Raw genomic sequence first — 25641 nt, forward strand, 5'->3', positions numbered from 1 at the left:
TTGCTTGAACCTGGGAGGCAGAGGTTATGGTGAGCCAAGATGGTGCCATTGCACTCCAGCTTGGGCAACAAGAGCAAGACTCCATCTGGAAAAAAAAAAAAAAAAAGAACTTCTGTTGAGTATGATTTGCAAAAATATGTCTTCAATATAGTACTGAGTACTAGTTTTATGGGCAAATAGCTCTTTATTTAATCTTATGACCTTGTATAAAATCTTGCCCTAAATTCAAATGTATAGCCATTAATATTTAATGACAAAATATTGGTGCTAAGTTATCATTTACCGCCCCCCCAAAAAAAAATTCCAGAAAGGAACATGCTTGGAATTCAATGTGAAGCAATCAATTAATTGTTGTGTTTATTCTGATGCTTTTATTTCCAAAAGCACAGGGAAAAAGTCCTGTATCACAAAATGATGTGTAATGTTTGCAACAAGTATTAGAAATTGACATGTTTTTATTTTGGTTATTTGAGAGTAAAATTGTAGATAATGCTCCAAACCTTCATGGAAGATGCAGAGCAAACTTTTCTGTATATAAACTGTACATAAAAACAAGGCACTATACATTTTTGGGGAGATATTAAGGTAGAAAGGTTGATTCGCATAGATTCTCCAGAGTCCAGGCCATTAAGTAGAAATTCTTTGTTCATTTTAGCACCGGAAGCAGTACTCAGAACAAGTCATACCTAACGCTGCAGGAAACGTTTCCAAACGTGTGTGAAGATACGTATTGGTGGCAGAGCTCATTCCACAGAAGCAACTCCAACTACCTTTTCATATTATTTTGACACCAAAACAAATCTCGAAAGTGAATGAATACATATTGCTTTGCTAAATACATATTTGACTTATATGGTGTTTATATAAATATATACATATATTTTAGAATCCACAAACTATCAAAATAACACTTTATAAAGAGAACTGCTTCAAAAAAAAAAGGCATTGTCTAGCTGGAACAAGAAGGCAGTGCTATCTATAGCAGCTGCGGCTTAAGTGCACATAACGATACTTTTATTAATTCTGATAACCTGCTGACCAGTGGAAAGAAGTTTCCAAACAGTTTCCTTGAACGTTTACAAAATACACAACTCCAGCTCTACCACTGTGGCGCTCAATCTGTTCTTAGCAGACATCTTTGGGTGGGTTAAGTAACTGAGCCTCGTTCCTTATGCTATAATGTGAGGCTGATTTCACCCTCCTTCCTTCTGGTGTAGAGATGAGGATGAAATAGCATAGGCACATGTTGTTCTGAGTGTTCTGGGAGTGTACGTGGCAAAGAGAAGCTGCTTAATACCGATGTAAAATCAAAAGGCTTCCTGGAAGGTGTGCCTTCTGCTGCTCAGCACAGCTGCCTACTGCAAGGCTTACCTGGCTGGGGCGCGCTGTACAGATCTTCCTGCAAGAAGGGCATGGAACTGACCACAGAGGGGGCTCGGGCGGGGTACACGAACTCAGTGGCTACGAAATCCCCAGAGGAGCTGCTGAGGATAAACAGGCGAGGTGCGAAGTTAAAACTTCCAGGATCTTTGAAAGAAAAGAGAACAAAGCTGAAGATAACATATGCATTAAATTCTAGATGAAGAATGAATGTAAAATATGAAATAGTTCAAAGCATTGTGGAAACATAGGTAGAATTTATCTGAGCTTCGAAGTACAGAAGACCTGTTAAATTCTAATAGTAAAAGAACTGGCCAGGCTTGGTGGCTGATGCCTGTAAACCCAGCACTTTAGAAGGCCGAGGCAGGCTGATCACTTGAGGTCAAAAGTTTAAGACCAGCCTGGCCAACCTGGTGAAACCCCATCTCTACTAAAAACACAAAAATTAGCCAGGCATGGTGGCACATGCTTGTAGTCCCAGCTACTCCAGAGGCTGAGGCAGGAGAACCGCTGGAACCCAGGAGGCAGAGGTTGCAGTGAGCTTAGATAGCACCACCGCACCCCAGCCTGGATGACAGAGCAAGACTCCGTAACAAAACAAACAAAAACTGGAGTCTCTGGTTCTACATCACCGCGATTTTTCTCAGCTCCAATTCCATTTCCAACATTACAACTGTATTAACATTTTAAGGGAAAAAGAAAACTCATTTTAGTTCCTAAAAGTTCAGGGGTCATATTTACTTGACTTTTTTGGCCATTTGTTTGGCAAAGTATCTGTAACATGGGTTTTATAAATGATTCTAATAATTTCTTAAATTAGGTTCACTAAAAACAGCCTTTCCTACCATCCTCTGTGGATCTGAACTGGTTACGTTTGTGTGTTTTTGAGAGGGCAAAATAAAATAGGAACTGCAATGACGACATTATAAATACCTATAGTTAATTCGGAAGCCACTCAACTGAAATTTCTGCTAACTCAGCAAAAAAATGTTGCCTTCGATTAGCAATCCTATTCCTCAAAGGACTGAAAACACGCTGCACCAGCTAGATGACTGGGGAAAGGTATGTTTCAAATAGATCATAAGAGTTTACGAAGACCTGGACAGTTTTTAGCACTCAAGTACATTGTGTAAATATACATTCACAGTTGAATAAAACATCATGTCCTAACATTCTAAATAGACTTGATTATATCTACCCAAAATACAATCGTATTTCTTTTTAAAAGTTTTTTTTTTGTTTTTTTTTTTGAGACAGAGTTTCGCTCTTGTTGCCCAGGCTGGAGTGCAATGTCGCGATCTTGGCTCACCGCAACCTCTGCCTCCTGGGTTCAAGCAATTCTCCTGCCTCAGACTCTCGAGTACCTGGGACTACAGGCGCAAGCCACCACGCTCAGCTAATTTTTTTTTTTTTTTTAAGTAAGGCCGGGTTTCACCATGTTGGTCAGGATGGTCTGGATCTCTTGACCTTGTGATCCACCCCTCCTCGGCTTCCCAAGTGCTGGGATTACAGGCGTGAGCCACCGCGCCCGGTCTGAAAGTATTTTTATTTTAGAGACAAGTTCTTGCTCTGCTTCTCAGCCAGAGCAGTGGAGTGCAGTGGTATGACTATAGCTCACTGCAGCCTTGAACTCCTGGGCTCAAGTGATTCTCCTGCCTCAGCCTCCCAAAGTGCTGGGACTACAGGTGGATGCCACTGTATCGGGCTGATTTTTAATTTTGTGTACAGATGGGGTTTTATTATGTTGCCCAGAGTAGTCTTAAACACCTGGCCTTGAGTGATCCTCCCACCTCAGCTTCCCAAAACTCACGGATTACAGATGTATGCCTAGAATTTTATTTATTTAAAGGTATTTTACAAAACAGGCATTTCACTATTTTTCCTTACAGTTTTCCTGCACGTATCTAAATGTAGTCCTATATACAAATTAATTTTTCATATCTGTATTCATTTTTAATTTTAACAATGTAAAGGTTAAATTTTTAGTGCTAAGGACTTATGGGCTATTCTTTTCACTGCCTTGATCAGTTGCCTAAACTGTAATACAAAATTTAGCTGGGCATGGAGGCAGGCGCCTGTAATCACAGCTACTCGGGAGGCTGAGGTAGAAAGAATTGCTTGAACCCAGGAGAGAAGGTTGCAGTGAGCCGAGATTGCACCACTGCACTCCGGCCTGGGAGACAGAGGGAGACGCTCTCTCAAAATAAATAAATAAATGAAGTGTGGACATGTTATCCCATCAAAGCACTTTCAAGAGTGAGTTTGGTGCCGGGAGTGCTAGTTAGGAATAACAGAAAACAGAGGTGTAAAGACTGCTCATGGTTAAGTATTCTCGCACCACAGCCACCTCTAATTTATAGGAATTAAGCCTCTGTCACGCCCTAGGGAAGCCTGGCTCAGCATCCCTGGCACCTGGAGCATCTGTCTCCTGACCCTGCTGGGGTGCGAGCAACCCTGCCCTGCAGGCACTGGGCCAGGACACGACCGTAGCAGGCTGGCTGGCATCGGCCAAGCGGAGGCTGTACCATCTGCACAGCTACTGCTTTTTGCTGACCTTCTCCCACAAGTGCTCCCTGAGCGCTCAGTCTTGTTTGCAGGTGTGGCCCTTGTGGACGCAAGTGATGGAGGAGCCAGACTAGTGTCACCAAGGGGCCAGAGCTTCCGCATTGGCTACGGAGTGTCCGCAAGTGCCGTCGGGCTGTGCTTCCCAGCTGCTGGAGGGACAGTCTGGAATCTAAATGCTCCCTGCTGTATCCTAATTCTCTAAAGCTGGACTTTTTCAAAGTTGTAAGTCTGCTGGAAAGAAAGGGAGGGGAGAGGAGGGAGGGGAGAGGAGGGAGGGAGGGAGAGAGGGAGGGAGGGAAGAAAGGAAGAAAGAAGGAAGGAAAGAAAGAAAGGAAGAAAGAAAATACCTGGTGACAGAGTGAGACCCTGTCAAGGAAGGGGAGGGGAGGGGAGGGAAGGGAAGGGAGTCCCTCCCACTGGGGGTCTTTGTCCGCCACCCCACTACTCCCTGGAAGGAGAGACAGGAGCTGCCTGGGCGCTGGAAGATCCCATTCCTGCTGTTTAAGGAGCCCCTGAAGTTTGGTGTGCTCAGCAGCCAGCCTCAAGTCGCCTTGCTGCTGGTTCAACCCTGACCTGCTCCCTGATCTGGTGACTCGGCTCTTCGGTCCCTCCTTGTAGCCAAACTCAGGGCTCCCCACATCCTGTGCTGGAGCCCCCCTCTGACTCCCTGCCCACAAAGCGGGTTAACAGCACGGTTGGGTTTGGAAAGAGGGTGCCTGGATGTGAGTGTCCAGCTCAGCTCTCTGCTAGCTGTGTGGCTTCAGGCAGGTTCCTTGATCTTACTGTCCTGGTCCTCATCTGAGAAATTAGCATCACAACAGAACAAGTCTCAGGGAGCCCGGGAAGCCCTCAGCTAGAGGCAAGTAAAGACCCAGCATCGTGCCCCAGGGGGTGGGGGGAAACCTCTGGGCCACAGCTGGGCTCTGCACAGCACACAACCCCACCGGCCTGGTGCCTAGCAAGGTCGCCTGCTGGCTGTTCCTGCACTTGCTCTACGTCATTGATACCACATGCGTCTTGGAGATAGGACCTGAAATATTTACTTGGTCCCTACAAAAAGTGTCTCCCATACAGTAGGTGCTCAGGAAATGCCAGCTGATGCATAGATGCGTCTTGTGTAAATCAGGAAAGAAATCACGTGGTTCTGCGCCTGCAGGTGTCTGATCAACCTGTGCCTCCCGTGGCCCTGGGGCGGGCGCACCTGCACAGCAAGGGGGCTGTAAAGAGGCCTAAAACTCTTCTGAGTTGATGTCACAGAGCTATGACCTGCATGTTGTCCTAAGTGGGAGGGGTGAGGAGCGCTGCAGGAAGGCTCCTCCTTGGCAAGGACATGGATGGTTTCTCCAGAGTTCACCTGACTCCCCCGCCCCCAGCTTCAAGCATCAAGGTGAGTGTTTTGCAATTGGGCATGTCACCAACAGGAACCCAGGAGAGTTTAGACTCTGCATGTACTAAACCAGACCTAAAAAGGCCACCTGTGCGCTCAGCCTTGGAAGAAACAACCTCTTTTGAAATCAACCTTGTGTGCGTGTATTTACTATAATGTTACAGCACCATTTGGTACCAGCTTTAAATCACAAAGATGTTCTCTACTTAATGACTTTAATTGAAGCAGCACACAGGCACATGAGAAATATCATTTAGAGGCCAATCATCGCTTTCCCAGAACAGCTCTGGGGACAGGGACAGGGAGGGAGAGAAGGAGCCAGGAAGCCTTGATGTGCAGGTCAGTTTCTACAGGTGAACACCAGCGGTCCCGGCAAGGCTAGGCTGTCAGAGACTCGGCCTTACTTCTTTTCCCCTCTGTGGTTTACTAAGTGGCTCTCAAAGACGCATGACTGGAGTGCCCCACTGCACGCGCGCACACAGCAGAGGGCACAGCAGGGCGTGCTGGGGAAGCTGGCTCCCGCAGGGTTGCAGGCCAGCCTCTTTCAGCCGGAAGAAACCACGAGCGCTCACTAACCTGCCGTGCTCACCATGAACTTCCACTTGACCACATAGGCGTCCCCCTCGTGGAACTGCCCGATGCTCTGTTTGGGAAGCCTGCTATAGTCGAATTCCAGGATGTGCCAGACATCCACGGAGACACTGGTGATCTCAAACTGCCTCCTGTCGTGCCCTTCCACCAGGCCATAGCCACGGCCGACGTTCACCCCGTCCAGGATGGTGCCCGCTGTCGTCTGGGGCATGGACACCATCCGCGTCACGTCGTACGGCTTGACGTCGGCCCTGGGGTCTTCCTACAGGGGAACATGAAGGTTGCCTGTTTCCACAGCCATTCCTTGTCACACTCAACGCTGCTTCAACTGTTCATGGGACAGCATAAAAATACAGCTTCCACACTCTGTCCCAGGATGCTTAACTGCAGTGAGGGAAAGGCTGCAGTTCCAGGAAGACTCTGGGAGGTCTGAACACCCATCGCCACAAGAGCACATGGACGCCCGAGAAAAGGTGCAAACCTGACTCTTCACCTCCCGGAGTCAGGTTAGAACTGGAGGCCAGTCTGCTGTTCTACTCGTGAGTCCGGGGAAGGCTTCCTGGCTTTAAGGCTGTGTGTGTTTATTTTAATTAAAAAAGTATTTTAGTGGACACATTTTTGTGCGTACAATTTGATGTGCTGTAACAGGCATCTGTTTTATGGGGAGGGGGTGAGGGAAGGAGGCAGCAGAGGGAGGATTGGGAGATGCTGGCCAACAGCACAAAGTGACAATCAGCGAGGAACGAGCTGCTTTTCTACGGCACGACAGGCCACTGTCCCCAACACTATTGCATATTTCAGAACAGCTAGAAGAGAGGATCTGAATGTTCTCACCACAAAGAATTGATAAATCTGAGGTGACGGTCATGCGAACTACCTGATTTGATCATTTTACATCAAGGCCACTTTTGCTGGGACCCGAACCAAGCCCCGAGGTTGAGACCTGGTCGCCAGGATACCTTGTGCTGAGCAAGCTCCCCGGGGTTCTTCTCATGCGGTCGCTTCAGTTCCGTCCAATCCAGAAACTTCTCTTTGAACAAAATCGTCTCATTGTGTTCAGTAAGTCTCCCAAATATCGCCCACTCGGGCCGCCCCTGTCCTTTTCTGCAGGGTGGGGGTGGGGGGTTGGGAGAATAAACAGGAAAAGAACCAAGATTAAGCCAAGTTTTACATAGGAATCTAAAACAGCGGCTACTGGAAAAAACCTCAAAGCACATAAGTGGTATATAGAACAAATGGTTTTCTTATTCCTGTATTTTACCAAATAATGACATTTTGTTTTAGTCTGAAGTTTTGCAAACCTTTGCATCCATGGAGTTTTTGATGTGCCTGAATGTGACATGAATCATGTCAGGACTAGACTTTTCTTACATTCTAGCAAGTTCTTTTTTTTTTTTTTTTTTTTTTTTTTTTTGAGGTAAGGTCTTGCTCTGTCGCCCAGGCTGAAGTGCCGTTGCACAATCATAGCTCACTGCAGCCTCAAACTCCTGGGCTGGAGTGACCCTCCTGCCTCAGCCTCTGGAAATGCTGGAACTGCAGTTATGTGCCACCATGTCTGGCTAATTATTTAATAGAGACCAGGTCTCACTACGTTGCCCAGGCTGTCTTGCATTTCTGGCTTCAAGCAGTCCTTCCACCTCAGCTTCCCAAAGTGCTGGGACTACAGGCATGGGCTCCTGTATCTGGCCACATTCTAGCAAATTCTTGTTCTTAGGATACTCTGGGGTGGCATGCTGGGTGGGGATTTCAGCAATGGCAGGAGCTGTGGGCAAACCTTACTCATCATCTAATCTATGCCACCCAGTCACCTGCAGACACTCACCAAGTTTCCCTTCAATTAATTAACAGATGTAGGGAAGAGGCAGCTCCCCTCCCCCAGTTCTCAACTGTTTTATGTCATGTTACAGCTAAGCTCTCCAGAGTACAGAGATTCTCCTGTCACTAAAATGGACACACTCACAGATCACGAAGTGCGTTTTTGCACACTTATTTCTAGGTCACTGGCCAGGGCAGCAGCAGGGGGAGCACAGAAAGACAGGAAAGACAACAGCACAGCCCCACCCGGAGCTCTCGTGCGGGCTTGGGATTTCAGATTCTGTGCTGTACCCAAGAACACAGGTAATTTAGAAAAAGGTAGAGCTGAGGGCTGTAATCCCAGAACTCTGGGAGACCGAGGCGGGCGGATCACCTGAGGTTAGGAGTTCAAGACCATCCCGGCCAACATAGCGGAATCCTTTAATTTCTAATCTATTATAATGGCACGTATAGTTAAAAAGCACTACTTTCTTTTTGGTCTGATAGTTAAAAAAACAACAATCCTTTGCCTGTAAGAATTCTTTTTTTCATAATCATAACTTAAGAGTTTTCGCATATTCTATTGAATTGCCGAAATGACTTTAAAGAGTCCAGTACATGCGGGAAATATTAAAACCGCAGTCATTATTTTAATGCCATCTCCTCCCTCTCTTCCCTTCCCAAAAAGTGTAAAGGCATCAACATCATCCGCTGCCAAATAAATCCTGGAATTCCGGGGCGATGCTGGGAAGGTGTGAATTAGAAGCAGCACGTTGCTTCTGCACCTTCACATCGGTGGCTGAATTCCAGATCTGGGGAAGCCTTTTAGACTTGTATGTGGTTTGTTTAAACAATTGCTGCTCATCTGCCACGGCAGCCGCTGGAGTGCCGCAGGTGGGAACTTGCAGCATCTCCCGCTCACTTCAGACAATCAGCTATCACATAAACCTCTTCCAGAAGACTACAGCATCCATATTTCTGCAGTAGTTGGATAAAAGTGAAAGAAGTGTTCCTTCTGTGAATATTCACGGCCCACTGCATATGATCGTTTATGAAAACTGAACCCTACAAAGAGCGAGAGTAGAGGACTGCAGTGAGAACAGAGGGATCGAATGGAATCTGCCGTCCCGGGCGGCGGCAGGAGTACCTGGGGATAAGCGGATTGCATTCTCCAGGATCCAGTGGATTGATGTCACAGTTCTCATAGTCAAACGTTCCATTCCATAAGTGCTTTGCCAGCTGAAATGCTATTTTTCGTTGTGCTAACGTGACTTCTTTCCCATGCCACACGTAAACTTCACTACCAAAATCAAACACCAGTACCTGGGAGAAATGGCACAAAAGAATTTGTTAACTTCAGGAACGTGCAACAGTTGAATCAGGGTCTCTGTTGACAGCGAGTCAAATGCAGGAAGACAGAAATCCTAATGGGGCGACCGGTACAGACCCAGAAAGGCCATGAGATCCCAGCTGGCACTGCCCCACCAAGCCAGCCTCTGCCCCGGGGGCGTGATTCCTCCTCCCAGTGTCCTAAGTGGCCGAGATAATGTTCCCTCCTCTTGTGATCCACAAGAGCTGTGTAAGCACATCTTCCTATGTTCTTTCCTTCCTCCGTCTCTCCCCTGTTCCTCCCTCTCTCATGTGCTCACTCATTCACTTAATATATACACAGAGGCTCCTTCATACACCAGGCACTCAGGGTCCAATGGTGTCTTCTCACCTTTACACAATTCCAAGATCCTTAAGGGCAGGGATCAGATCATAGCAATACACACAGGAGGGGTTGATTACTAAGTGTTTGCTGAATGAATACCTGAACGTAGTGCTATTTCTTATTTTCATGGTTCGTTTTATTCTTTCTCTTAGAATGATTTCTCCCTTCATTTCCAGCAATTCAAATTTTGCTTAACTCTAAACTCGGCTCAATTTCACTTTCTATGTAAAATTATTCCTGAAGATTTTTCTGTGACTTTTTTCCCATGTAAATGCCCATACACATCACACAGCCACCCTCGCTCCAGATGACATTCCTCCTAACACTCTTCCGCCCAGTTACACTGAAGGGCCTTGTGTGTCTTCCACCGTCTCGACACTCAGCAGACTTAATGGGACTGGAAATGTATGTGATTAACAAATATTTACTGGTGTGACAGGACGAAAGCAGCACATTAATTGGCAAGTCCACAAATTATACATACACGCATCTATGATTCCTTAAACTAAGGACTGAAAAATATTTTGTTATAATGTTTATGCAAAGTGCAAGACATAGGGTTAAGTAATATTTACATTTTGCTTAAGACATAAAAGTCTTCAATGATCCATTTCACCTCTGACCGATATTCAGGATTCCATATTAGCATTTAAGATTTCAGTAATGGGTTGAAATCACAAATATCCTTTAAAAAGCTGTAAATGATCTACAGTGGGTACTGACACTGGCTAACCTTTACTGGAAACTTGCTATCTAATCTACCGGGCAGGCTGTGCCGAGTGCTTTTGATGTGCTTTGTCACTGAAGGGCAGAGCCCACAGACTGTACCTCTCTGGGCTGCAGAAGGGAGCACTTTGGAATTTTCCCCCAGTAGTCGTCATCAGGCACAAGTTTGTCATCCATGAGGCGGTAAATGCAGTTGGTTTCTATTATGGCTGCTTCGTAGAGTTCATCTTCTTTTGGGTCTCCAGCAGCTTAGGGATAAGAACAACAGGAGAGCATCACATTTTCCGTTGCAAAGTAGCTGGTTTAGAATGAGTTAAGGGAGAAGAAAGGAGATTCACGTCTTGTCAATCTCTGAAGTACAATAAAGTCTTACACTGGTAACTGGTTTGGCCACCCAGAAGCTTCCAAAAGTCTTTGGCTGCATGAGTGTGTGTATTAATTCCTTCTTCAATGGTTTGGATATAAGTAGCTCTACAACCAAGTTCCCTCTTCGTCTGAATTAAAGCTGCAAGTTCTGAGGCCTAGAAAAAGAGAGGAATGCATTACCTGGGTAGAAAAGCCCTTGGCTAGACAGAGCGGCACATGTGAAAACCAGAGAGGAGAAACAGGGCGCGCCTGAAAGGAAAGCCTTGTGACCACGGGGCTGGGTGGATGCTGGTTCCTGGATATTTTCAATGACCCCAAGAAAGTGTAACTGAAAGACCAGGGAGCTTCAATTCTTTAGAGCAATAGTTCTCCATCTTCAATAGGTCACATGTGACGCTTTTAAGAAACACTCATTCTTTGGGCCTTACCCCATGACATTCTCATTCAATAGGTCTACGGAGGAACTTCAGAGCGACCTGAGATAAAGGACTTCAAAGTGGGGCCAGTTCCTTTTCTTACACAGGAGTAAGAAGGAAGCCAGGACCTAAACGCTGGGGGTGTAGGTCATAGTCCTAAAACATCCCACTTAAACATGTAATGAAAGCTTGTTTGAGAGACATTCAGGAAAAGAAACACCACCTATCCCTTCTCACTTGAACGCAACACTCGGCGTTTGAGAAGCTTTGTGACCGACACCAGGGAGAACACTCTACCTGTGTAAAGGGGACGTTCACTACAGCATTTTTAGTTTCTAGTTACCAACCTTTGCCTTTTCTATGACGTTTGCAAACTCTCCTACCCACAGGAAGCAGCAGTGGGGAGAGAGCAGGAGGAAGCAGTCCCCGCTGTTGAGCGCTGAGGCCCGAGGCTCCACCAGCCTGGTCTGCACGTGTCTTCTTCCTGAACACGAGGCAAACGGTCACTGTCTTCCCAGAGAGAACGGGGGCAGGACGCACCCCACATCGGAAGCCTCCCTGCTGCAGACGCTTTTGCTTCTAAAGAGTCTCGTTTGCTAATAAGAGTTCCCATGGCCCAGGGTGGCAGCAGGGGGATTTAGAAAGGGCATCATGACAGCACTAGCGACTGCTTCCCTGGTTCCTGCTTTCCCAAATGTCACCCGCATCTCAGGACCATTGTCAGTGTCACATGCATGGGTGAACTGAGGCTCCCCCTTCCAGGGAAATGAACACAGGGGCTCCTTTTCCCTCCTTCACTCTTCACCTGGGGCCTTTCTCTCCCCTGGCCACCCCCCGTACCCAGTTACATCTGTGGCCTCAGCAAGGGAAGCCACACCCTCAGGAAGGGTCGGATCTTCCCCTGGGGCGTTTCCACTGTGAACCCTAGGGGCCTCTCCACTGGAAGGAGGGAGGCACTGCCTTCTGTGGCTTTCAACACCTTCTCCAAAGTATTCGTTGATTTTGAGCTTTCCACAATTACACTGACCATGTAGTCTCTGGGTTAGGACGCAGGACAGAGATCGTTTATTTGAGCTTGCCACTAGTTTTTTTTTAAAATATGCAATAGGACAGCGGTCATGCAGAAACACGTGGGAAACCCTCCTGGAGGGAGAGATTTCCTCCATTCTCCTCTCGAGGAGTCATCTACACAGTGGCCACCAGGGGGCGGACGAGTCTCCCTCCTCATGGCCAGCGGCCCCCTAGTTCATCTTTGAAATCTCCCCTGCCATGGACAGAAGGGCACTGGAGTGGAATGCAGGGGGGCTGCATCTGCTCGACCTTCCCTTGATTCCTTCTCCAAGCTGTGCCCTCCTCCTCCCCGGTTCTGTACTGACTTGGGGAGAACTGGGTAGGGCGCCTCTGATAACTGCATGAATATGTGGCCGCCTCGTGCGACACGGGGCATCAGGAGCAAAAGCTGGGATTCTGGAGTCAGGGACGTGGGTTCGAATCCAACTCTGCCACCCAGCAGCTGCTGGGACCCCAGACACGTTCCTGCCTCTGGAAGCCCTGGTGAGCAGAATGCTTCCTACCTCATGGAATTTGGGAAAGCTCAAGAGACAGGAGGTTGCATAGCAAGGAACACACAGGAGGTTCTCAAAAAACGTGGGTTCCCTTCCCGGCACAGGCGAATGAGTCAGGACTCCTCGGGTGACCAGACAGAAACCACGGGCCCTGAGTCACTGGGCCCAGCTGCTCTGAAATACCTTTAATCTGCAACAGCATCAGCCTCTTGTAGGGCACGGCGCTGTTGTTAGAGTTCTGTTCCGTCAGGTTCACGCTCCGCAGGCTGACGCTGCTGAAGTTTTCTTTACTGGCTAAACCCGCCAGGGTGACTTCTGAGAAGGTGGAGTTGGAAGACACTGGGCGGGCTGAATAAGGAAACACAACGCAGGAGGTCCAGTTACAGCGACAATATTTACCGTCAGAAATCATTCACAACCGACCCAACACCTTTGTCTTTTCAAGTTAGTCCCGAGAGGGAAACAGACCCAGGTTTGATCAAATGTGCAATTCAGTGCTTAACCACCGTGCTGGGAACTAAATACAGCATCGAGAATATAAACGGCTTGTTGGTAACTGTCACACCGCACTGTGCAGAGGGACAAGAACTGAGACGACGTGGACCAGCTGCTCTAGTACAAAGCCAGGAGCTGGATTCACTTGTTGCAGTTCCACTGAAAGCTGTTCTAAATCCTAACAACTTTTACATGCTGGAATGTATAGATGCCGGATGACTGTTAGATATCTGTCACCAAAAGCTTTTATATGTAAACAGAAAAAAAGTGGACACTCTGTAAGGGATGATTAGGTTCTAATCTTTTCCTAAAGGCGAAGTGATCAGTCAGATGATATCTTGAGGTATTCTGCTCTCAGAGTTACTATTGTAATTATAAGATGGGTTTTCAGTGCAAAACAGCAAACATCTATGGGTCGGTCAGTCATCACCAATTTAACCCCTGAGGTCCCAAAAGTAGAGGCAGAGGAAACATATGTACAATCCATGCCAGCCAGGCATGGTGGCTCACACCTGTAATCCCAGCACTTTGGGAGGCTGAGGCGGGCGGATAACAAGGTCAGGAGATCAAGACCATCCTGACCAACATGGTGAAACCCTGTCTCTACTAAAAATACAAAAAATTAGCCAAGTATGTAGTCCCAGCTACTTGGCAGGCTGAGACACAGGAATCACTTGAACCCAGGAGGCAGAGGTTGCAGTGAGCCAAGATTGCACCACTGCACTTCAACCTGGGTGGCAGAACAAGACTCCATCTCAAAAAAAAAAAAAAAATCTGTGCCAACAAACCTTCATTTCTCCAACTTACTGTTTTAAAAAATGTTTATGTGTCCAGGAACGGTAGCTCATGCCTGTAATCCCAGCACTTTGGGAGGCCAAGGCAGGCAGATCACAAGGTCAGACGTTCGAGACCAGCCTAGCCAACATGGTGAAACCCTGTCTGTACTAAAAACACACAAAAAATTAGCTGGGCATGATGACACGTGCCTGTAATCCCAGCTACTCAGGAGGCTGAGGCAGGAGAATCGCTTCAACCCAGGAGGCGGAGGTTGCAATGAGCTGAGATTGCACCACTGCACTCCAGCCTAGGCGACAGAGCAAGACTCCCTTCCAAAATAAAAAAAAAAATGTATATGTTGGAGACAAATTCAGAAGTTTATTTCACTGGGATTAGGTTTGAAGAAATAGAATACTACTTGTAAATGCTGTGATTTTGATAACACTTTTTTTTTTGAGAAAGGGTGTGGCTCTGTAGTCCAGATTGGAGTGCAATGGTACAATCAGGGCTCACTGCCACCTTGACCTCCTGGGTTCAAGCCATCCTCCCACCTCAGCCTCCTGAATAGCTGGGACCACAGGTGGGTGCCACCACACCTGGCTAATTTTTGTATTTTTTGTAGAGATAAGGTCTTGCTAGGTTTCCCAGGCAGGTCTCAGACTCCTGGGCTCAAGTGATCCTCCTGCCTCTGCCTTCTGCAGTGCTGAGAGTACAGGCATGAGCCACCACACACAGGCTGAAATATACTTTCTCAGTAAACCAGTTATAATGAAAAGGCTCAACCACTTCAGCTAAATACTATATTTCTAACACAAACATTAGGAAATTGGTTTATGAATGTTATGGGAAAATGAAAATTACAGCAAGATTATCTCAAAAATCAAGATTATGCACATTGTCACCTCAAACCAAGAAAACCCCTGTTTCAGAATGATGGAACCCCACATTACTGGGCAGATCAGAGCAGCGTGGCTCAGCCCACAGTGAGGGTGAGTCTGGAGTCCACCTCCTCGCCTCCATCCATCGCCCCCAGGCAGCTCCCCCTGCTCCCTCCAGCTCACATCCTAACTTTAGAAGCTGAGGGTCCTACCAAGAACAATTTGAAAAGCACTGGTTATGTGTTAATGAATAATATAAAAATCTAAGATTAGAAACACCAGTGATTTGAGCTCGTTTACTATAAGAGATCAAATGACTTGCTCTTGAATAAGATTAAATGAAGAATGACTGTTCAGAATCAACAGAGCTGAAAATGGCTGAATTAACATACTCAGAAATAGCCATCTCTTCTCACTTCCAGAAAAAAAACCAACAAAATAGGATAATTTGTAATCAGACGCAGTGGCTCCTGCCTGTATCCCAGCACTTTGGGAGATGAGGTGGGAGGACTCTTTGAGGCCAATTGTTTGAGATGAGCCTGGCAACATGATGAGATCCCAGTCTCTTAAAAACAAAAAAAAAAGAAAACCCTAGGATAATTAGAATTAAACAACTGAATAGGTGATACACATTGTGAGAATTATAACAAATCCTTCGATTCTAGGTAAGCGTGCACATGTGTGTTCATATTTACTCCTTTTTACTTCGTGAGGGTTTCTGAGCACCATTATCGGCCTTCACAGGCAGAAAACCAAGACGTGATTAAAGCAACGGAAGAAGCCATTCCCAAGCGCGGGAGCAGGCAGGGATTTCAGATACTCACTCTTTTCTACTTTCATCCGCTTTGACTCCATGAAGGCAACGTTTAGTCTCTGCTCGGTGTATTCCTGAAGTAGATCTTCTCTGGCCGCCAGCATTTTCAGGGGGTTTTTGGAGGCCTGAACCCGGCGCTTGGGCCTGACTGCCCGCTTGTGCTCGGCCACAGAAGACGTCAATCTGCGGATGGAAGCAGAGCGCGGTCCCAGTCTGCGACACCCCCACGCCTGGTGACCTGCGGGTCTTGGACTCCACAGTGTATTTCCTGATTTTGTTACAGGTCTTGCAACTCCTCCCCACACCGCAACTCCCCTGAGGTGGACTCGTAGAATCTTGGAGAAGGAAGAGGGATGCAAGCCCACTGAGTTCAAATCCCAGCCACCCAGACGCCCCCACTCACTCATGCCCCTTGGTCTGCCTGGAAGGGTGTGGAGTACTTCCGGGCAGCTCGAGGCTCTGCTAGACAGCTCTGGGGGTCCGGGAGCTCCTGCCTCTCCTCACCGCGCCCGTGCACACGTCCTCATTCTCGCTTTGGAATCACACTCCCATGTCTACTTGTCTGTCCCCCGCAAGCCCTTCAGGAACTTGCAGACCACGGCTCCTTGATGTGATCCTCTCTGCTTAGACCAAACCTTCCCCCATGCCATAGCTTTTGGTCCCCTTGCTGTCCCTCCATGACTAGTTTCCACTCAACTCACTGCCCCCTCTGAAAAATAACCACTCTTTGGAAGAATATATTGAAATAAATAGGCCCACCACCATCTGTGACCACCCCATGTTCTCACAACTCTCTGGGGTGGAAAACCAGACTGGGGGAGGTGAGCTGACCGAGCTAAGTGATCTCCCGACAGGCCCCTGCTGCCACTGTCCACCTCCAACTGCGCGGGTCTCTGTGCCCGAAAGGCCTCTTTACGTACCATGGTGTCATATGTGTGAAAATATACATATATGTTTAAATTATGACATACACCAGTTTAAACAGTGACATTGAGAAATGGTTAAATAGCTAGGTGTGCAAATACCCAAAATACTATTTTGAGGTGGAAAATGGCAAAGTTTTGATTTTTTATGGTAGGAAATTAAAACATGCAAATTGAAATATACAAAGAATGTATCAGGAGCAGCTTGTAGAAATGGTATGATATGTCACTCTGACAATTTCGCAGGAAAGACCAGATGGATGTGGTGGACTGCCGTGGGTGTGGCCTGTCTACACGCCCTCCTCTGCTTCTCATAATAACTTCTGGATTTTCCTTTGGGGAAACTCTCTGTGTCCCCACTGTGGCTCTGGAGGGGACCCGGAGACCCGCCTTCAGCCTGTCGGCATCTTCTATCCCACTGGCCACAGTGACTGGTTTAGGGATGGACTTGGGCTCACGCTGAAGCCAAGAAAATCAAACCTGGACCTTCTGCTGGGACTACTGGGAAGAGAAGCTACCTGTGCCGGGCTGGCCAAGGAGGCAGCCTTGTGACTCCACAGCTGGGGTGTCCATCTGCTGCCTGGCCACTGCCTGACGAAGAAGGAGGCCAGCCCAAAGGAAAACAGCCAGGACAGACTGTTCTGAGGGCCTCTAGAACCCGAGCTCACACCCGCACGTTTCGGCGAGTGAGCCAGTAAACCCCTGCGCACTTTTCTTTTTAGCAGAAGTCGGTTTGAGTTGGGATCTTTTTCCTGGCACTTGAAATTGAAGGAATCCTAACACCGTAATCACTTTTCCTGGTTGGCTTAGTCATGTTCCTGCGGGAAGAGAAACCCTAAGACATCACTGAGAAAACGCTCAGAGCTATTGATTTCATGTATGATTAGAAGCTAAGTAACATGCTTACTGATTTTCTAATTAGCTGTACTAATCTGAGCCCATCTCATCCAAATATTTTGCAAAGTTATGAGTAAGAATTCAATATGTCAAATGAAAGACAGGTGTTGAACTCTCTGCTAAGTGATGTAAACCTAAAAACTGCAAAACAATATTCAAGTGATGTGTAAAGTCCAGTGACATCCTCTTTATGGCACGGGACAAGTATCTGTGGCCCACGGGTCTGCCCGCGTGCACATCTGGTCTGCCTCCTGCACGTTTATCTGCTGCGAGGCTCCGTGCCCCTGGCTCCTGCTGCACCGTGCCCTGGCCCTAGAATACTAACGCTGCTATGATGGAGTTAGAAGGAGAAGGAGGTCACGCCAGGAAGAGCCCCGTGAATGTGCTGTGTGCGGGCAGGCGACGGAAGCCCTTCTCAGTGGAGGAAAGATGGAGACCCAAATAACTCACTTGGGTGCATAGGGATCAAAAATGACATCGAAGTCCTCGTCCAGCTCCACAGGGCTTCTCGGCACATTATAATCCACGCTGCGGTAAAATTTGGCAAAGGTTTCGTCATCATCCGGCTTCATCACCTCCTTCACAGACTTGCCGGTGACGGTGAGCACCGTTTCTTGCATCCCGCCAACTATCAACAAACAAGCAAATGACGTAAGAGTTTTGGCGGGAGAGAGATCCAAGATGGCTGATGATTAGCAGCTCGGGCACGTACCTCCCAGTGAAAGCGCAAAGAACGAGAGGACGCCACACTTTCAGACGAATATTAGTTGCTCACGGACCAGGAGATTCCCAGTGGAGGAGCTCCACGGGTCGCCAGGGCGACTCTTGTGGCCGGTGTGGCGGTTTTGCTGGTGCCTTAGCACGCCAGTTCTTGGTGCAGAATCCGGATATTCCCGGGCAGAAAAGCACCATCAATCTTAACACCGCTCTTTTGGCCGGCTCAGTGGATTGCTCAGATTTCGGCGCAGGGAATCAACAAGTTGGACGTCAGAGACCCAGTTAGAAAGTCGGTAATTATAAAGACGACAGACGGACAAATATATAATGAAGGGAAGAAACCAGCGTAAAAAGGTAGAGAATACTCAAAATCAGAATGCCTCTCCCTCTACAGGGGATTGCAATTCCTCATCAGTAACGGAACAAGGCTTAATAGATTACACCGGTATTCCAATAACAGAAGCAGGTTTCCAAACGTGGGTGATAAGAAACTTCTGTGAATTAAAAGAACTTATTCTAACCCAATGCAAAGAAACTAAGAACCTTGAAAAAAGGTTTAACGAAATGTTAATGAGAATGGACAATTTAGAGAAGAATATAAGTGAATTGATGGAGCTGAAAAACATAACACGAGAACTTCGCGAAGCATGCACAAGTTTAAACAGTCGAATTGATCAAGCGGAAGGAAGGATATCAGAAGTCGAGGACCAGCTCAGTGAAATGAAACGAGAAGACAAGAATGCAGAAAAAAGGATGAAAAGGAATGAGCAAAGTCTCCAGGAAATATGGGACTATGTGAAAAGACCTAATTTACGTTTGATAGGTGTACCTGAATGTGATGAAGAGAATGAATCCAAGTTGGAAAATACTCTTCAGGATATCATTCAGGAAAATTTTCCCAACCTGGCAAGGCAGGGTAATATTCAACTCCAGGTAATACAGAGAACACCACAAAGATATTCTTCAAGAAGACCAACCCCAAGGCACATAATTGCCAGATTTATTAGGGTTGAAATGAAGGAGAAAATACTAAGGGCAGCTAGAGAGAAAGTTCAGGTTACCCATAAAGGGAAACCTATCAGACTTACAGCAGATCTCTCAGCAGAAACCCTACAAGCCAGAAAAGAGTGGGGACCAATATTTAACATCCTTAAAGAAAAGAACTTTCAACCCAGAATTTCCTATCCAGCCAAACTAAGCTTTATGTGCGAAGGAAAAATTAAATCTTTTGCGAACAAACAAGTACTTAGAGAGTTCACCACCACCAGGCCTGCTTTACAAGAGCTTCTGAAAGAAGCACTATACATATAAAGGAACAACCAATATCAGCCTTTCCAAAAATATATCAAAAAGCAAAGAACTTTAACACAATAAAAAATTCACATCAACTAATGGGCAAAACAGCCAGCTAGCATCAAATGCTGGTATTAAACTTACATATATTTTAATTGGATAAAAAGCCAAAACCCATCGGTATGCTGCATCCGGGCCCATCTTACATGAAACAATACACAAAGACTCAGAGAGAAGGAGGAAGATTTACCAATTGAACAGAGAGTAAAAATAAACTAATAAACAAAAAGCAGCAGATGTAATTCTCACCTCTGATAAAGTAGACTTTAAAGCAACAAAGATCAAAAGAGGCGAGGAATGACATTACATAATGGCAAAAGGATCAATGCAACAAGAAGAGCTAACGATTCTATAGATCAACGAGATAGAAAATTAACAAGGATATTCAGAACTTGAACTCAGACCCGGAACAAGTAAACTTAATAAATATTTATAGTACTCTCCACTTCAAATACACAAAACATACATTACCACCTCACACCTATTCCAAAGGTGACTATATAATTGGAAGTAAATCACTCCTCAGTAATCGCATAGCATTTCATAGGTTTAAATTAAATATTGGTTGGCTGTTTGTTTGTTATCTTCTTCCCTTACTCCTTCCTGATTACATCATTAAGTATAATTATCAGTATAAAAGAGGTTTTCAATACCCATTACTAAATTGCATTCTAGCCTGGGCAAGAAAGCAATACTCCCATTCTCTCTCCCTCTTTCTTTTCCTTCTCCCTCCTCCCCATTCTCTCTCTCTCTTTCTCTTCCTTTTTTCTCCTTCCTATTCTCTTTCTCTCTTCCTCTAAAAAAAAAAAAAAAAAAGAGTTTTATAGACACAAGGACTACAATGATGCCTCACAATAGTTTAAAAGCTGTATTTCCTCCTACGTTCCAGGAGTGGAGGAAACACGACTGTGATATACAGGGTGGTTGCTTCCCGGGTCCTTACTTCATCTGCCACGTAAGGACTTCCCACCTGAACAGATCTCCCACAGTAACATGACAGGAGAGAGGGAGGCTGACCTTGCAGCACACACGGCCCACTCAACGCTTCTGAACCTGCGCTTGCTTCTACTGAGGGTGGATGAACTAGGCTCAGCCTCGTTCTACATCAAAGGTCGGCAAACTTCTTCCAAAAAAAGGGCCAGGCAGTAAACGCTTTAGGCTTTGCCTGGGGAGGGGCGACACAGGTCCTGTGTTGCAACTACTCAGCTCTGCTGTTAAAATGCAAAGGCTGTTGACAATAGTTCACAAATGGGCGTGTATATGTTTTAATAAAACTTTATTAACAAAAACAGGGCTGGGCATGGTGGTTCATGGTTATAATCTCAGGACTTTGGGAGGCCAAGGCTGGGGGATTGTTTGAGCCCAGGAGGTCAAGACCAGACTGAGCAACATAGTGGGACCCCATCTCTACAAAACCAGACAAAATAATTAGCCAGGCTTGGTGGTGCATGCCCATAGTCCCATGTACTCAGGAGACTGAGGCGGGAGGATTGCTTGAGCCCGGGAGTTCAAGGCTGCAGTGAGCTATGATGGCACCACTGCACTCCAGCCTGGGTGACAGAGCAAGACACTGTCTCTAAAAAAACAAACAAAGGAACAACACAAAACAAAAGCAGGCTGGCAGCTGGATTCGGCAACGGCCATCGCTTGCTGACCCACGGCCTAGATCGCTGTTCCACGTGTGGCATAAACGCTCTGCCGACTGGCATTCCTTGCTTCGCTAACTCAGTGATTATATTACATTTTATGTTTCTGTTCAGTGGTGACTGTATTATTTTGAACCTTTTAGTGGTCATTGTCAACAGTAGGGACTCCCAGCGCCTAGTAATTGGTAAGTTTCCAGGACTGGATATTTTAATCAAGAGATAAAAGGCTATTTTTTTTTTTTTTGTATACCTCATTGAGTTTTATATTGAAATATTTCAACATTCATTTGCTATAATTTTCTTTTAGAAATCATTTGTGATATAAGAAATAATATCAGCTTTTACCTTATTGGAAATTGATAACATGTAATTTAAAGTTCACCAGGCCCAAGATCACATTGATTTTGCCAACGTGGAATAATCTGCTTTCAGAGTTAGAAGCAAAATCACTCAGTTCACAGTTCTGATTGGATGACATCAAGGGTTTAGATTCAATAGAAAAATGTATTATTGGAAGTCCCCAATTTACTACATTATCAAGTGAGTCAGGGCTTGATAGTCTAATCAGGCTTGACCAAAACTTCAGTTTTTAAAAGACAGCAACAAAGATCATGATGGAAGTATGGATTAGTGAAGCCATAATAGAAAGAAAACAATTTAGCTGAGGAAGAAAAGCAATCAGAATTAGGATTTAGAGATTCTGAGAGTGAAGCCTTCTGGTTTCTGGTAGGTACCTTTGTTATTCAGCCTCCTTAGAAAGGTTTCCAGCCTGTCCAACTTCAGGTCCGATTCTAACTGCATGTCTGGTCTGGCTTCGATATCTAGGCAAGCAGAAACCGTCAGTGAGACAGCATCACGAAGGCCTCTTCTGGTCAGAAACTGCTTGGCGTGGCCGGGGCCTTGGCCGCTTACCTTCCAGGGGTTTGGAAACGGGTGTGGTGCCTCTTGTTTTACTGCAAATGGGTGAGGCCACTGGGGTTATGGCAGTGGGTGACGCCAAACCTGCGGAACACACAGATGAGCTACTGAGCGCCTCAAGGTCACGTCTGGAAATCCCTGGGACCGTGACGGATCTCCAGGAGTCCCAGGGTAGACGGCACGACATGTTAGAATGTACACACCTGCAGGCACACACACGTACATTTCACAGGTACCGCGACTGTGGGACCACCAACTGCAAACGCAGACGGGATTTTATTATTTCCAAGGACTGCAGTGGCTGACAAGCCAATATTCCAAAATGAACAGTCAAGCCGTGGGAAAACACGTCCATGACACGTGAACTCGAGCAGATGCAGCCGCGAGTTCTGAGGCCCTTTGGGGGTGTCAGGGGCAGCTGAGAGTGCATTGGTGCCATCTGCAGAATGAGCTGTGTCACACTCGCCAGCAAGCGGCCCCCAGCACGGGAGCTCTCCTCCAGGCTGAGGGGAGGGAGGGACAGTGGCCTTGGGGACATGACACGGACAGTAACCCAAGGAGGAACAATGTTTCAAAAGAAACCACGGGGCAGGTCTAGACCGACTGTGGGTGTTTGTTGGAGGGTCCTGTCCACCTCCTGTGTGGGCGGAAACCAGAAATGTCTTTCTTCATGTATTTACCGAGAAGCAGGGTGGGGAATCTTTAAAAGGGCAAGTGGTAAGAGACATACGAAAGGGAAAGGGAGGAATCCCAGCATGGAGAACACACCCAGCTGGAAGAAGAAAACTTAGTGAGAGAAGGATGAGTAAGGCTTCCCTAACCTAAGCAGAAGGCATTGGAAAGAAAACTAATTAGTGCATTTACATAAAACAAAATGAGAAGTGAGTGTTCTCTGTACTCATTTGTAATAAAAGCGAAATCCTTAGATGACATTGCCACTTAGATGACAATGCATCCCTGGACGAACAACATCCGGAGAATATGCAAATCACTATCACCTACAAGGAAAACTGAACGAATGAATGATTCTGCTCCTTCCTCCTGTGAATGGGAGAAGTATTACAACATAGAAAAATTAATAAAAAATACCATTAAATGGTTTAAAACTCAAGTTTTGGGTAATATTCTAGAAGTACCTCTCATTATGTACATATATTTGATTGATGATGTCAATAAAAGTTTTAAAATTTGTTTCAATTACCAGAGCTGCAAAGGGTTTAGATCTATGAGAAAGCAAACTTTCTTGAAAGATGATAAAGATAAATAAAATCTGGTATCACAGGTTGGGGAGGGAAATCATCACTCACTAGAAGGATGCTTAAGAGACATGAGGAAAGGAGCAGGGGCTCAGGACAGGCCTGGGATGGGGAGAGAGGGCTCAAGACAGGCCTGGGATGGGGAGAGGGGGCTGAGGACAGGCCTGGGATGGGGAGAGGGGGCTGAGGACAGGCCTGGGATGCGGAGAGGGGGCTGAGGAGGGAGGGAGGGGCAGGGATGGAGGCAGAGGACGAGGCACTGAGTGGCGTGTGCTGGGGAGGAGAGTGTGGGTGGTGGTCACGGGCGGCATTGGGGCAGGAGGTCCTCACACGCTGGCAGCAGAGTCTGCTTTTCCTCCGCCTTCGAGCCACCCCTCCCTGCTCCCCAAGACCCCTGTCTGCGGCGAGGCACAAAGCACAGGAGCTGCGGAGCTAACGCCAGGAAGGAAGAGCGGACAGGCGTCCCCTCCCGAGCAGGAGGCGCGTCCCCGGCTGTCGCCCCGGGGCTCCTCTGGGGGAACTCGGGGGGAGGCGGCGGCTCCGGGCCCTGCCCTGCGGCTTTCCCCGAGGAAGGCCCCTGCTGTAGCGCATCCACTTTCTTTCTTTTTTTGAGACAGAGTCTCGCTCTGTCGCCAGGCTGGAGTGCAGTGGTTGATCTCGGCTCACTGCAACCTCCCCCTCCCGGGTTCAAGCGATTCTCCTGCCTCAGCCTCCCAAGTAGCTGGGACTGCAGGCGCGCGCCACCACGCCCGGCTGATTTTTGTATTTTTAGTAGAGACGGGATTTCACCATGTTGGCCAGGATGGTCTCGATCTCTTGACCTCGTGATCCGCCCGCCTCCGCCTCCCCAAGTGCTGGGATTACAGGCCTGAGCCACCGCGCCCGGCCTGGCGCATCGCTTTCAAACTACATCTGAGCATCCGCACCTTCTCCAGCAGGTCCCCGGCTTCTCTGCCTTTCTAAGGTGTCTTCCTCGGCTAAGACGTCACCGTGGGTGGGCGTGATCCTAAGGCCTCGCGCTGACACAGGGAGGACTCGGAGAGCCCCGAGCGAAGCCATCCTAGAGACTCTTCCCCAGGCCTTTCCACCCCATTGGCCACCACTTCCCTGCCGTGCCCCACGGGAGGGAACTTCCTGATTCAGGGGCGACAGGAAGAGCGTGGAGGCTGCCACAGTTCATTTTCTTAACGCCCCGGAAAGATGGGGGTTGACAGAGGAAAGGGGCCTTCCCTTCCTTTCCGGCAGCACAAAACCAGGTCTGCACTGTGACCATTTGATTTAAGCTATGAACGTGGACTTCTCCAGCATCCAAGTGAGGAATCTGTCTTACACAGGATTCTTCTATAAAGCCCTCATAGCCAGAAGTGATTTTGAGGTCCCTACCAATTTAAATTAGGTTAAAATCTTTTCCTGGCCGGGCCCGGTGGCTCACGCCTGTAATCCCAGCACTTTGGGAAGCCAAGGATGGCAGATCACAAGGTCAGGAGTTCAAGACCAGACTGGCCAACATGGTGAGACCCCGTCTCTACTAAAAGATGCAAAAATTAGCCAGGCATGGTGGCTCGCGCCTGTAATCCCAGCTACTTGGGAGGCTGAGGTAGGAGAGTTGCTTGAACTGGGACTCGGGAGGCAGAGGTTGCAGTGAGCCGAGATAGGGCCACTGCATTCCAGCCTGGGCTACAGGGCAAGGCTCCATCTAAAAAACAAACAAACAAACAAAAAAAAAACCTTTTCCTTTCCTAAATAGAGATAACCAAACGTAATGCGCTATCCTGGCTTGAATCCTAGATGGAGTGGGGGCTACAAGCTACGAAGGGCATTATTGGAGGAAACGGACACAATTTTAAGGTGGATGTGGATTAGATAAACTTTGTATCAACATTAACTTCCTCATCTTGACCACTGTATCGTGGTTATGGGAGGAAATATCTTGGACTTTAGGAAATACACACTGGGATATTGAAACGCAGAGGAGCACAGAGTTTCCAAACTACCGGCACCTGGTTGGGGTGGGAAAATGAGATGCTGGAACAGAAGGCAGGAAAGTGGGGCGAGCGGGAGACGGGAGAAGGGAGGGAAGTGCTGAGCTGGTGGTTCCAGTAAAGGTTATGAAAGTAAAGCCTATCACGGAAATTTTCCTATCAGTTTAACATTTTATCAAAATTAAAAGTTACTCATTTAAAAAAAAAAAACCCTTAACTTTTCCCCTCATGATTGGCAAGAAATCCCTAATTCTAAGTGACTGTCTGATTCATGTGCCCTTTTTAAATAAACTATGAGGTTCATTTGCCCATAATACCTCATCAAAATTCAATGAAGAGCGTATGTTTTCTTTGAAAACGAAGTTTCAGGAGCGAATTTTAACCAAACTAAGATGGCGCTCGGCTTCAAGTATTTCCAAGAAACGTTTCAAGGGCCAAGAAAGTTGGCTTCTCCAAAGGTCCAGACATCACCATGGCGATT

The 25641-nt window shown here is 47.0% G+C and overlaps 1 protein-coding gene across 2 annotated transcripts; it reads right to left on the reverse strand.

The window, feature by feature from the left end:
• Window positions 1-1147: 1147 nt before the first annotated feature.
• LOC105712529 (supervillin-like) lies at window positions 1148-22124 on the reverse strand. 2 transcript variants are annotated; one of them, XM_064368519.1, is made up of 12 exons: window positions 21917-22124; window positions 21739-21825; window positions 17739-17916; window positions 15479-15651; window positions 12688-12852; window positions 11287-11423; window positions 10531-10678; window positions 10260-10405; window positions 8865-9040; window positions 6883-7027; window positions 5909-6185; window positions 1148-1527 (listed from the first exon to the last, which is right to left on the reverse strand). In XM_064368519.1, the coding sequence occupies exons 1-12, from the start codon at window positions 22107-22109 to the stop codon at window positions 1343-1345; spliced, it is 2010 nt and encodes a 669-aa protein (XP_064224589.1). In that variant the 5' UTR covers window positions 22110-22124; the 3' UTR covers window positions 1148-1342. The 2 variants fall into 2 exon arrangements, with proteins under 2 accessions (XP_064224589.1, XP_064224590.1); XM_064368520.1 differs by lacking the exon at window positions 1148-1527 and having other exon boundaries at window positions 5889-6185.
• Window positions 22125-25641: the final 3517 nt, after the last annotated feature.

Source organism: Aotus nancymaae, unplaced genomic scaffold (genome assembly GCF_030222135.1).
Source record: "Aotus nancymaae isolate 86718 unplaced genomic scaffold, 86718_ANA_hifiasm-v0.15.2.pri h1tg000077l, whole genome shotgun sequence".
NCBI lineage: Eukaryota > Metazoa > Chordata > Mammalia > Primates > Aotidae > Aotus > Aotus nancymaae.